The sequence below is a fragment of the Mustelus asterias genome, chromosome 2 (genome assembly GCF_964213995.1).
Source record: "Mustelus asterias chromosome 2, sMusAst1.hap1.1, whole genome shotgun sequence".
Lineage (NCBI taxonomy): Eukaryota > Metazoa > Chordata > Chondrichthyes > Carcharhiniformes > Triakidae > Mustelus > Mustelus asterias.
Genome location: NC_135802.1, coordinates 5,695,388 through 5,709,410, shown reverse-complemented (window position 1 = coordinate 5,709,410; position 14,023 = coordinate 5,695,388). Strand labels below are relative to the sequence as shown.

Below are 14,023 nucleotides of genomic sequence, written 5' to 3'. Positions count from 1 at the left end.
ACATGTATTAGTATACAGTAAAAAGTATTGTTTCTTGCGTGCTATACAGACAAAGCATACCGTTCATAGAGAAGGAAAGGAGAGGACGCAGAATGTAGTGTTACAGTCAGAGCTAGAGCGCAGAGAAAGATCAACTAAATGCAAGATAGGTCCATTCAAAAGTCTGATGGCAGCAGGGAAGAAGCTGTTCTTGAGGCCATTGGTACATGTCCTCAGACTTTTGTATCTTTTTCCCGGCGGAAGAAGGTGGAAGAGATTATGTCTGGGGTGCGTGGGGTCCTTGATTATGCTGGCTGCTTTGCCGAGGCAGCAGGAAGTGGAGACAGAGTCAATGTATGGGAGGCTGGTTTGCGTGATGAATCTAGCACTGGGGTCACTGTTAAAAATAAGGGGTCGTTCATTTAAGACAGAGATGAAGAGGACATTTTTCTCTCCAAGGGTGGTGAGTCTCTGGAACTCTCTTCCTCCAAAGGCAGTGGAAACAGAGTCTTTGAATATTTTTAAGGCTGAGTTAGATAGATTCTTGATTGAAAAGGGGGTGAAAGGTTATTGGGGTTGGCAGGAATGTGGGGATGAAGTTACAATCAAATCAGCCATGATGTTATAGAATGGCAGAGCAGGCTCGAGGGGCCGAGTGGCCTCCTCCTGCTCCTAATTCTTATATTTCTCAAAACGCCAAGCTTGTAACTTTCAAAAAGAACTGACCAGCAAATAAGAAATACAAGCATAAATAGAACTGAACTGCTTTGAGCACTGGATAGAAGGGGTTTGGGATCTCACAGAAACAAGGCAAAGTCAGTCAATCAGCCCCTGGGGTCTATTCCACAATTCAATTCATTCATTGTTGATCGGTATACCATTGTTATTCACCCACCATTGATCAATATTTCTGGGTAGCCTCAATAAAAAAAATCCAACAATCTCAGTCTTGAAAATTTCAATTGGTCCACAGACTTTTGGGGAAGGGAGTTCCAGATTTCCAACAGCGTGTATGAAAAAAATGCTTCGATTGGCTCTAATTTTAAGATCATGCCCCCTTATTTTGTAATTTTGCACCAGAGAAAATAGAGCCCCATTAATTATTTAGCAGAGTTAGATCACCCATCAACCTTCTAAATATGAGAGAACACAAATACACACGTGTACATGTGGCTTACTTTAGCATCTTTGAAACTGAGGAGGAGGGCATCCCTCTTGGAACCTGCGAGCTGTACGCTGGCTATGGACATGACATTTCCAAAGAGTGAAAAAGATGCCATCTGCTCCAGCTTCTCTTTCCGACCTTTGACCTCTACACAGAAAACAGACATTCAGAAATAAAAATATAAACCCGATTGTTTCTCTAATTTATTCACACCGATCTAAGGTAACAAACTATTCCCCTCTCACTGTAAGGTTTAATCAGTTGCAGGTAACGTACTCCATTCAGTCCTCACAGGTGTCTCAGCTAAACTTCCAACAAGTCATATTAATATTTTTAACACTGTCCTAGCGTTATATGTTGTGGTCAGCTCTCTTGTGCAGCAAGATAAAAGGGTGAGAAGATTGCCATTCAGTGGGTTATTAAACCGGTTACTTTGGCTTTATTAGATATGTGTTGCTTGCTTACAGCCTAGGATGGAAGAGAGGGAAAAACTCATGAATGTCTCTGATGATGTCACTACATGTTATGTGACTAATCAGATATGGATTGGTTTACAATACATTTGCTTCAATAGTACAAAAACAAATTTTAAACATTAAACATTAACACTTACCCTCCATGAACATATGTATAAAATAACACTTGATAATGAAACCTATGTACAGTTAATAGTGCCTTTTTGAAAGATGTTGACTTCATCTTGGCAAGATACAACATCCTTGATAGTCACTTCACTAATAGCATCTTGTGATAACATCTTTTGAAGTTGCTTCCTTGTCAGCTTCCATAGAGATGAGTTGTTCTACCGAGATAGAATCTGAACTTAGTTCTGAAGTAATCCTTGGTTCAGAAATTCCACAACATTGGACATCAGATGTAAGCCTTTCTGATACAGACTCTGCAAATTCACTCTTTAAAGCCAGGATTTGATGTTGATTTGATCTACTACTGCCACATGTATTAGTATACAGTGAAAAGTATTGTTTCTTGCACGCTGTACAGACAAAGCATACTGTACTTAGAGAAGGCATGGTTGATAAATGACCTCAGACTTGTGTGTCTTTTCCTGACGGAAGAAGGTGGCAGAGAGTATGTCCAATAAAATGATGAAGGGGATAGATAGAGTGAACGTTCAAAGACTATTTCCTCGGGTGGATGGAGCTATTACAAGGGGGCATAACTATAGGGTTCGTGGTGGGAGATACAGGAAGGATATCAGAGGTAGGTTCTTTACGTAGAGAGTGGTTGGGGTGTGGAATGGACTGCCTGCAGTGATAGTGGAGTCAGACACTTTAGGAACATTTAAGCGGTTATTGGATAGGCACATGGAGCACACCAGGATGATAGGGAGTGGGATAGCTTGATCTTGGTTTCAGATAAAGCTCGGCACAACATCGTGGGCCAAAGGGCCTGTTCTGTGCTGTACTGTTCTATTTCTATTTCTATAACGTGCGTGGGGTCCTTGATTATGCTGGCTGCTTTTCCGAGGCAGCGGGAAGCGTAGACAGAGTCAATGGGTGGGAGGCTGGTTTGCATGATGGACTAGGCTTTGTTCACGACCCTTTGTAGTTTCTTGAAGGCTTGGGCAGAGTAGGAGCCATACCAAGCTGTGATACAACCAGAAAGATGGTGCATTTGTAAAAATTGGTGAGAGTCATAGTGGAGATGCCAAATTTCGTTAGCCTCCTGAGAAAGTAGAGGCGTTGGTGGGCTTTCTTAACTGTAGTGTCGGCATGGAGGAGACCAGGACAGGTTGTTGGTGATCTGGGCACCTAAAAACTTGAAGTGCTCGACCATTTCCACTTCATCCCCGCTGATGTAGACAGGGGCATGCCCTCCACTGTGCTTCCTGAAGTTGATGACTATCTCCTTCGTTTTGTTGACATTGAGGGAGAGATCATTGTCGTTGCACCAGTTTACCAGATTCTGTACCCTGTCTCATCATTGTTTGAGATCCGACCCACTAGTCTGGTGTCATCAACAAACTTGAAAATCAAGGTGTCATAGGTGTATAAGGAGAATAGTAAAGGGCTGAGGACACAGCTTTGTGGGACACCGGTTTTGAGGATGATCGTGGAGGAGGTGCATAGTCTTACTGATTGCAGTCTGTGGATTAGGGAGTCTAGGATTCAGTCGCAGATGGAGGAGCTGAGCCCTAGGCTACGGTGTTGGAGATGGGTTTTGTAGGAATAATGGTGCTGAAGGCTAAGCAATAGTCAATAAATGGGAGTCTGACGTGGGTGTCTTTGTTATCCAGGTGTTCCAAGGTTGAGTGCAGGGCCAGGGAGATGGCTTCTGCTGTGGACCTGTTGTGGCAATAGGCGAAATGTAGTGGATCCAGGCAGACTCGGAGGCCAGAATTTATCATGCCATGACTAACCTTTCAAAGTACTTCATAACGATGGATATCAGAGCCACCGGATGATAGTCTTAAAGGCACGCTGCTTGGCTTGTCTTTAGATGATGGTTATCTTCTTGAAGTAGACAGGTACCACAGTGGTGTAAAGAGAGGTTGAAAATGTCTGCGAATACCCCTAGCAGCTGGTCTGCACAGGATCTGAATGCATGTCCAGGTACCCCATCCGAGCTTTCCGTGGGTTGCTTTTCAAGAAGGCTGATCTGACATCTGTGATGGTGACCTTGGATACAGGTTCGTCCGAGGTTTCCAGGGTAGAGGGCATGCTCTCACTGACCTCAAAACGGGCATTGAGTGCATTGAGCTCATCAGGGAGGGGTGCGTTGGTGCCAGCGATTTTACATGCCTTCATCTTGGAGCCTGTTATGTCTTGCAGATCTTGCCATAGTCGGCAGGAGTCCGTGTGGCTAACCTGGGACTCTAGCTTGGTCTGGTACTGTCTTTTGGCATCTTTGAAGGATCTCCGTCGGTGATTTCTGGCTTTCTTGTATAGGTCAGGGTCGCCTGACTTGAACGCCTTAGACCTGGACTTCAGCAAGCAGCGGATATCCCTGTTCAGCCATGGTTTCCAGTTGGGACTACATGTGACTCCAGATCTACAGCAACATGCCCTCTGAAATGGCCTAGCCAAGGGCAACTAGGGATGGGCAAGAAATTCTGGCCAACCATCAATGCCCATGTCTCATGAATGAATAAAATGAATACCCAATTCCCACAGCCAGTTTCACTATAATACAATCGATGGAACCTGTGCCTGGTCCAGGTGTGAGCTGATTTTTCTCCTGACTATTTCATTGGAAAATGCTTCTCATCACTCATTTTGTCGATAATCTTACTGGAAAATGCACTAGTTTTATCTTTTACTGTTATATGTTGTGGTCATTTCATTGTACATCAAGATAAAAGGATGAAAAGGTTTGTCATACAGTTTGTTACTTAATCAGTTAGTCGAGTTTTATTACATAGATGTTGCTTGCTTACAGTCCAGGATGGAAGAGGGGGAAAAACCCACAAATGTCTCTGATGACGTCACTGCACATTGCGTGACTAATCAAGCAGAGACGCATTGGTTTACAATACATACACTTGGCTTGACTTTCTAGCTTTAATTCACTGCTAAAGTATAAATCACAAGAATATCAACTTTTTTCACATTGCAAGGTCAATGGAGATTCAGCAGACAGCAGCACTTAGTAGTAAAAGGCATGGTTCAAATCTCTTCCTGTTTCACCACTGATTAGTAGCCCTGAAGACTACATCAGTCCATTCTGACTAGAATTCTCGAGAGTTCAGTATCATCCTTTAACCTTGCACTGGGAACATTCCTCGTAAGTCTAAATGAGTGTCAACACCAATGGCCATCTCTCGCTATCCAGAGTTGGAATTCGGGAGTAGTTACAGAACAGTCATCAGGAGTGAAAACCCCAGCTCACTTTTTCACCCCAGTTCAAGATTTTGTAGCCATTAAATTTTGTTCCCTACAGAGGCCAGAACTCATGTCAAGGTGCTTGCTAATGTTTCTAATCAAAGACAAATATCTGCATACATCATAGTCCCCATTTTTTAAAACATGCTTTTTTCAGGGAGAGAGAGAAAATCCCACAAGCAGCAATGGGATAAATGACCAGTTAAGTTTATCTATTTTATTAATCAGAGCTGACTTGCCAAACAATCAGCGCCCTTATCTCCTGTAGTGTAAATTGTGACTGAAATTTCATTCTTGTGTTTGTCCAAATGAGTGAAAAACAAAAGGCTCCAGCAACATGCCTCTCTTTTCAGAAATATTCAAGTACCACCAAGCATATGTGTATTTTGTTGGTGTTTGTTGAGGGTGCCAAGAGAGAGCATTCATAGTATCCCTACAGTGCAGAAAGAGGCCATTCAGCCCATCGAGCCTGCACCCACCACAATCCTACCCCGGCCCTATTCCCGTTATCCCACATATTCACCCTGCTTATCCCCTGACACTAGGGTCAATTTAGCATGGCCAATCAACCTAACCCGCACATCTTTGGCATTGGCCCAGGACACCAGGAAGAATTCCTACATTCTTCTTTCCATGATCTTTACAGCAATATGGTGGGAATTCAGTTTAATGTTTACTCTGAGAGCGCAGTACTGTATTACTGTACTAGTGCATCAGCATAGATTCTCTGCTCAAACCTCTAGGGTGAGATTGGAACTCATAACCTTCTAACTAAGGCGGGAGTGCCACCCACAGAGATAAGGCTGACACTAATCTGACAGGTGTTTTCTGCAACCATCCACTCATTTGTAATAGAGCCAGTTAAATATCTGTGCGTAAAAAAATGCAACGTTACCTGAAGACTTGTCTCCTTTCACTGTGCTCTGCAAGTATAAAAGAAAGAGTTTGTATTAAAGTTAAAGTTTAAAATTAATTTATTAGTCACAAGTAAGGCTTACATTAACATTGCAATGAAGTTACTGTGAAATTCCCCTAGTCGCCACACTCTGGCGCCTGTTCGGGTCAATGTACCTAACCAGCACGTCTTTCAGAATGTGGGAGGAAACTGGAGCACCCAGAGGAAACCCACACAGACACAGGAAAACATGCAAACTCTGCACAGACAGTGACCCGAGGCTGGAATCGAACCCAGGTCCCTGACGCTGTGAAGCAGCAGTGCTAACCACTGTGCTACTGTCCGCCCGTAATCCCGAAAACAGATGCAAAATACCATGAAAGCTGGAAATATGAAACAAATCTCAAAAAGTCAAGGGCCTGAAATATGAGGCAGCGTCGATGGAGAGACTAATGTTTCGGATCAATGTTTATCAATGCTTTCTATTCATTCCCACCAGTTCAGAGGGGCCACTAATGACTGGTAGAAATAATGTAGGGAGGAGCTATACGATAAATGGCAGAACCATAAAGGGTGTAGATACACAGAGGGACCTGGGTGTGCAAGTCCACAGATCCTCGAAGGTGGCGTCACAGGTGGAGAATGTGGTGAAGAAGGCATATGGCATGCTTGCCTTTATAGGACGGGGCATAGAGTATAAAAGTTGGGGTCTGATGTTGCAGATGTATAGAACGTTGGTTCGGCCACATTTGGAATACTGCGCCCAGTTCTGGTCGCCACACTACCAGAAGAACGTGGAGGCTTTGGAGAGAATACAGAGGAGGTTTACCAGGATGTTGTCTGGTATGGAGGGGCTTAGTTATGAGGAGAGATTGGGTAAACTGGGGTTGTTCTCCCTGGAAAGACGGAGGATGAGGGGAGACTTAATAGATAAAATTATATAATGCAGATAATGTATAAAATTATGAAAGGCATAGATAGGGTGAACGGTGGGAAGCTTTTCCCCAGGTTGGTGGTGACGTTCACGAGGGGTCATTGGTTCAAGGTGAAGGGGGAGAGGTTTAACACAGATATCAGAAGGACATATTTTACACAGAGAGTGGTGGGGGCCTGGAATGCGCTGCCAGGCAAGGTGGTGGAGGCGGACACACTGGGAACGTTTAAGACTTATCTAGATAGCCATTTGAACGGAGTGGGAATGGAGGGATACAAAAGAATGGTCTAGTTTGGACCAGGGAGCGGCACGGGCTTGGAGGGCCGAAGGGCCTGTTCCTGTGCTGTATTGTTCTTTGTTTGACTGACCTCAACACCCAGTTCAGCAGGAGAAACAGCCATAGCTCCCAGCCATAACACCATTAGACACAGCAGCAGAAGGTCTTTCAGCCCATCGAGTCTGCTCCGCCAATGAGATCATGACTGATCTGATGCGATAATCCTCAACTCCATATTCCCATAACCCTCAGCTCCCTGATTAAAGATCTGTCCATCTGAGTATTGAACAAACTTAATAAGAACATAAGAACATAAGAAATAGGAGCAGGAGTAGGCCATCTAGCCCCTCGAGCCTGCCCCGCCATTCAATAAGATCATGGCTGATCTGACGTGGATCAGTACCACTTACCCGCCTGATCCCCATAACCCTTAATTCCCTTACCGATCAGGAATCCATCCATCCGCGCTTTAAACATATTCAGCGAGGTAGCCTCCACCACCTCAGTGGGCAGAGAATTCCAGAGATTCACCACCCTCTGGGAGAAGAAGTTCCTCCTCAACTCTGTCTTAAACCGACCCCCCTTTATTTTGAGGCTGTGTCCTCTAGTTTTAACTTCCTTACTAAGTGGAAAGAATCTCTCCGCCTCCACCCTATCCAGCCCCCGCATTATCTTATAAGTCTCCATAAGATCCCCCCTCATCCTTCTAAACTCCAACGAGTACAAACCCAATCTCCTCAGCCTCTCCTCATAATCCAAACCCCTCATCTCCGGTATCAACCTGGTGAACCTTCTCTGCACTCCCTCCAATGCCAATATATCCTTCCTCATATAAGGGGACCAATACTGCACACAGTATTCCAGCTGCGGCCTCACCAATGCCCTGTACAGGTGCATCAAGACATCCCTGCTTTTATATTCTATCCCCTTCGCAATATAGGCCAACATCCCATTTGCCTTCTTGATCACCTGTTGTACCTGCAGACTGGGCTTTTGCGTCTCATGCACAAGGACCCCCAGGTCCCTTTGCACGGTAGCATGTTTTAATTTGTTTCCATTAATGACCAACCTCTACAGCCCTCGGCAACATCCCGGTTGTAAGTACTGAAGATTTGTGTTCCAGAACTTATCAGCCACTAGCTAAGCTGTTTCAGTACAGGCACAGCACTGGAATCTTCACAACAATGTGGAAAATTGCCCCAACAGTGTCCTGTTCTCAAAAACCAGGACAAATCCAATCTGGCCAATTAGCACCCCATCAATCTACTGTTATTTAGTAAAATGACAGGAAGCGTCACTGATAGTGCTATCATGCAGCAGTCTTTTTTATTTGTTCACAGGATGTGGCCATCCCTGGCTGGGCCAGCACTTATGGCCCATCCCTGAGGACATTTAAGAGTCAACCACATTGCTGTGGATCTGGAGTCACATGTCAGCCAGACCAGGTAAGGACAGCAGATTTCCTTCCCTAACGGACATTAGCGGGCTAGATGGATTTTTACGACGATCAACAATGGTTTGTTTCATGGTCATCATTGAATGTTTTTAATTCCAGGTTTTTATTGAATTCAAAGTTCACCATCTGCCATGATGGGATTCGAACCTGGGTCCTAGAGCATCACTCTGGGTCTCTGGATAATTAGCCCAGCAACAATACCACTATGCCACTGTCTCTCCTAACATAGCAACAACCTGCTCATTGATGCTCAGTTTAGAATCTGCCGGAACCACTTGGCTCCTAAACCGATTTAACCTCGGACCAAATCTAGACAAAAGAGCTGAAATCCAGAGTTAAAATGAGTGACTGTCCTTGACATCAAGACAGTATTTGACCAAGAATACATCAAGAAGCCCTAGCAAAACGGAACAATGAGAATGAGGGGGCAACTCGCTACTGGCTTCAATCATGCCTGGCACAAAGATGATGATTTTAGTTTTTCAAGGCAACCATCTGAGCCCCAGAACATCACCTCAGGTGTTCCCATGGTAAGATCCAAACCTCTTCTGCTGCTTCATCAGCTAGCCCCCCGCCAACAATTCCTCAGATAAAGATGCAGATCGACCACATGCAGCAAGACCTGGACATTAGGCTCGGTGTGCTAAATAGAGTCATTGAGTCATACAGTACAGAAAAGGCCTTTCCGCCCATCGAGTCTATGTCAACAACTACCACTAAAGTCGCACTAATCCCATTTTCCTGCACTTGTCCTATATCCTGAATGTTATATTTCAAGTTCTTTTTTAAAGGTTGTAAGGCTTCCAGCCCCACTATCCCCCAGGCAGTGCATTCCAGATTCTCACCAGTCCACGGAGTGAAAAAGGTTTTTTTTTCAAATCCCCTCTGAATCTCCTGCCCCTCACCCTAAAATTATGCCTCGTCGTGATTGGCCCTTCAACCAAGAGAAACAGCTGCTCCCTGCTCATCCTGTCCGTGCCTCTCAATCTTATACACCTCAAACATGTCCCCCTCAGCCTTCTCTGCTCTAAATAAAACAATCCAAGCCTATCCAGTCTCTCCTTATAGCTCAAATGCTCCATCCCAGGCAACATCCTAGTGAACCTCCTCTGCACTCTCTCAAGTGCAATCACATCCTTCCTACAGTGAGATGACCAGAACTGCACAAAGTACTCCTACTGTGGCCTAACCAACACTCTGTATAAATCCAACATTACCTCCTTGCTCTTCTACTCTTTACCATGACTGATGAAAGCGAGTGTCCCATATGCCTTCTTAACTATCCTATTCACGTGCTCTGCTGCCTTCAGGGATCTGTGAAAATGTACCCCAAGATCCATCTGTTCCTCTGAGCCTCCTAGTGTCCTGCCATTCATTAAATACTCTCTCTTCTTCCATTCTTCCAAATGGCAGTAACAATCACTTCACACAAGTCCAGACAATGGTCATCTGCAACAAGGGAGAATTTAACCACCTCCTGTTCAAAGGCATCACTATCATTGAATGCCCATAATAAATATCTTGGTTACCTGGACCAGAAATTTAACTGGACCAGTCGTGGCAGCAAGAGGTCAGGGGCTGGGAATTACGGAGCAACTCACCTCCTGACTTCCCAAAGGCTCATCAGCATCCACAAACCACATGTCAATCATGCAGTTTTTAAAATATATTCGTTCACGGAATGTGGGCATCACTGTTAAACCACCAAGTATTGCCCATCCCTAATTGCCCTTGAGAAGATGGTAACAAGCTGCCTTCTTGGTCCGTTACAGTTCATGAGGTGTAGTTACATCCACAGTGCTGTTAGGGAGGGAGCTGAGTTGCCCCCGCGGAACCCAAACTGAGCGACACTTAGCAGATTGTTGCTACTTGGTGTCGCTGTCAACAACCCCTTCCATCACTTTGCTGATGATTGAGAATAGACTGAGGGGGCGGTATTTGGCTGGGTTGAATTTGTCCTGTTTCCCGCGTACAGTACATACCTGGGCAATTTTGCACACTGCCAGATAGATGTCAGTGTTGTAACTGTACTGGAACAGCTTGGCTAGGGGTGCGGCAAGTTCTGGAGAACAAGACTTTAGTACTATTGTTGGAATACTGTCAGGGCCCATTGCCTTTGTTGTGTCTAGTGCCTTCAGGATTTTCTTGATATCATGCGGAGTGAATCAAAATGGTTGAAGACTGGCATCTATGATACTGGGGACCTCAGGAAGAGGCAGAGATGTTTCATCCACTCAGCTCCTCTGGCCAAAGATGGCTGCAAATCCTTCAGCCTTGCCGTTTGCACTGATGTGCTGGGCTTCTCCATCTTTGGGATGGGGTTATTTGTGGAGACGATTCCTCCAGTGAGTTGTTTAATTGTCCACCACCATTCACGACTGGATGTGGCAGGACTACAGAGATCTGATCCATTGGTTGTGCAATTGCTTAACTCTGGCTATCAAATGCCATTTCCACTGCTTGGCATCCAAGTAGTCAGCTTGACACCTGATTTTTAGGTATGCCTAAAATGGAATACTGCCCACTTGCCTGGATGATTACAGCTCCAACAAAACTCAAGAAGCTCAACATGATCCAGGACAAAGCAGCTTGCTGGGCTCACTTTAAAAAGAAATCACTCTCTCCAGTACAAGCACACTCTGGCTGCAGTACAATCATAGAATCCCTATAGTACAGAAGGAGGCCATTCGGCCCATCGAGTCTGTACTGACCACAATCCCACCCAGGCCCTAATCCCATAACCCTCATTTACCCTGTTAATCCCCCTGACGCTAGGGTCAATTTAGCATGGCCAATCCACCTAACCCACACATCTTTGGACTGTGGGAGGAAACACGGGGAGAATGTGCAAACTCCACACAGACAGTGACTCGAGGCTGGAATTGAACCCGGGTCCCTGGCGCTGTGAGGCAGCAGTGCTAACCTCACGTGTACATGATATATTGCAGCAACTCATCAAGGCTTCTTCCACAGCATCTTCCAAACCTCTTCTCTCTAGAGCAAAGACAGCAAACGCAGGAAACACCACCACCTGAAAAGTTTCCCGACAAGTCTCACACTATCCTGCAATCACCTCGCCATTCCTTGACCGTCGCTGGGTCAAAATCCTGGAACTGCCTCCTTAGCATCGTTGTGGGTGTAGTTACACCACACGGACGGTAGCGGTTCAATAAGCCGACTATCACCTTCATAAGGGGAACTAGGGACAGACAATAAATGCTGCTTTTTGAACGATGCCGCCATTCCACAAAAGAATAAAAAGATCTAATAGCTCCGTGATGCTGAGTATGTTGGCATCAGTGAAAAGAGAACAATATTTAGCTATATCTCTCTCTCCACAAGAGAAGTGCCCATCAATTTAAACACTAACAATGTGCAAAGAAAAGAACATAAGAACTAGGAGCAGGAGTAGGCCATCTGGCCCCTCGAGCCTCTTCCGCCATTCAATAAGATCATGGCTGATCTTTTTGTGGACTCAGCTCCACTTACCAGCCCGCTCACCATAACCCTTAATTCCTTTACTGTTCAAAAATCTATCTATCCTTGCGTTAAAAACATTCGATGAGGTAGCCTCAACTGCTTCACTGGGCAGGGAATTCCACAGATTCACAACCCTTTGTGTGAAGAAGTTCCTCCTCAACTCAGTCCTAAATCTGCTTCCCCTTATTTTGAGGCCATGCGCCCGAGTTCTAGTTTCATCTGCCAATGGAAACAACCGCCCTGTTTCCATCTTATCTATTCCCTTCATAATCTTATATGTTTCTATAAGATCTCCCCTCAATCTTCTAAATTCCAATGAGTATAGCCCCAGTCTACTCAGTCTCTCCTCATAAGTCAACCCCCTCAACTCCGGAATCAACCTGGTGAATCTCCTCTGCATCCCCTCCAGTGCCAGTATATCCTTTCTCAAGTAAGGAGACCAAGGTGCTGATAGCTGTGGGCCCGTGCCCTAGAAATGAGTCATCATCTTCAGGTTGAGTTAGAGAACAAACTAGAGCAGGTTTTGTTTTTCTAAGTGTAGGTTACAAACTGACAAGTAATGAACATGCTGGAATCCACTGGAACTCACCTCTGCATCATGGATCAATCGGTAAACCTGCAGCTGAGAGGTCCCAGCCACCACCAGATTTCGCTCAGTGTTTGAAAAGAAGCTGCAGTAGATAGCAAACTCAATCCCCGTCGGGGGGTGCATTTGGCGGTACACAGCATACATACTGTCGGTTCCTGCAAGGAAAGTTAAAACACTGCTCATTTTCACTTTTTAATTAAGAAGTCCTAGGTACAACAGGAGAAAAGGTTTCCTAGTACTACTGACAAGACAGCGCAAACTTGGAGTAAACATTCAACAAGACCTCTGAGTAACAAACATGAGGTGCGCTGGGAGTCATGGACCAGGTTAAAAACTCAGGTCACAAACCTTTCAGGAATTAAACAGAATTGATGCCCCAAACCAAACAGAAAGGATCTGCATTGCACTGTTCACATGTGAAGGATGACCCAAAACACATTGCAGCTAATGAAATATAATCACTGTTGTAATTTAGGGAAATCATGGAATAGTTGCAGCACAGAACAACGCCATTCAACCTGCTGTGTCAGTGCTGGCACTCTGCAACTCCAACTGCCCCCATCATTTTCCCATAGCCCTGCAAACATGTCTTCAGTTTGCTTTTGAAAGCACTATCTGACACTTCCCCACCATACGTTGAGGCATTGCACAACAGATCCTACCTAACCAATCACTGCATAAAAAGCTTCTTCCACATGTTGCAGTTGCTGCCTTCTTTCAGTCAACTTAAATCAGCATCCTCTGCTTCTCAACACCTTCGCTAATGTTTCTCCCTATCTACTCTGGCCAGATCACTTACGGTTAGGAACTCCGCCAATCTCTTCTCAACTTTCTCTTCAGCCTTTCTCTTGGGCTTCCCCAATCTACCCACGCAATTGAAGTTCTGCATTCCAGCAATTGTCATTAATCTTTCCCACCACCTCACTAACGCCCCTACATCCTTCCTAAAACATGATGCCCATAATTGAACACAATACTCCAGATGAGGTCAAACCAGTGTTTTATAAAGGTTCACCATAGTTTTCTTGATCCATTTACATCTATTTATAAACCCATATGCCTTCCTAAACACATTCTCAAACTGCCTTGTCACCTTGAGTGATTTTTGCAAGTACATCCCCAAGATCCTCTGTTCCTTTAGAACTGCATTCCTTTATTTTAGAAGCATAGAATCCCTACAGTGCAGAAGAGGCCATTTGGTCCATCGAGTCTGCACTGACTCGCTAAAAGAGCATCCCACCCAGGCCCTCGCCTTCACCCAATCCCCGCAACCCCACACATTTACCATGGCCAATGCACCCAACCTGCACATCTTTGTTTAAAGTTTATTTATTAATCACAAGTAGGCTTACATTAACATTGCAATGTAGTTACTATGAAATTCCCTAGTTACCACACTGCGGCAC

At 44.9% G+C, this 14,023-nt stretch overlaps 1 protein-coding gene across 2 annotated transcripts in view; it reads right to left on the bottom strand.

The window, feature by feature from the left end:
* Positions 1-14,023, bottom strand: part of cpsf1 (cleavage and polyadenylation specific factor 1) — a 131,462-nt gene that overhangs the window by 111,735 nt on the left and 5,704 nt on the right. Inside the window, exons 2-4 of one of the 2 annotated variants that reach the window (XM_078230453.1) lie at positions 12,618-12,772; positions 5,882-5,909; positions 1,158-1,291 (exon numbers count right to left, since the gene is read on the bottom strand). In XM_078230453.1, coding sequence (XP_078086579.1) covers positions 1,158-1,291; positions 5,882-5,909; positions 12,618-12,761 — 306 coding nt within the window. In that variant the 5' untranslated portion in view covers positions 12,762-12,772. Of the gene's footprint in view, positions 1-1,157; positions 1,292-5,881; positions 5,910-12,617; positions 12,793-14,023 lie in introns of both variants that reach the window. The other variant, XM_078230462.1, reaches the window with a different exon arrangement.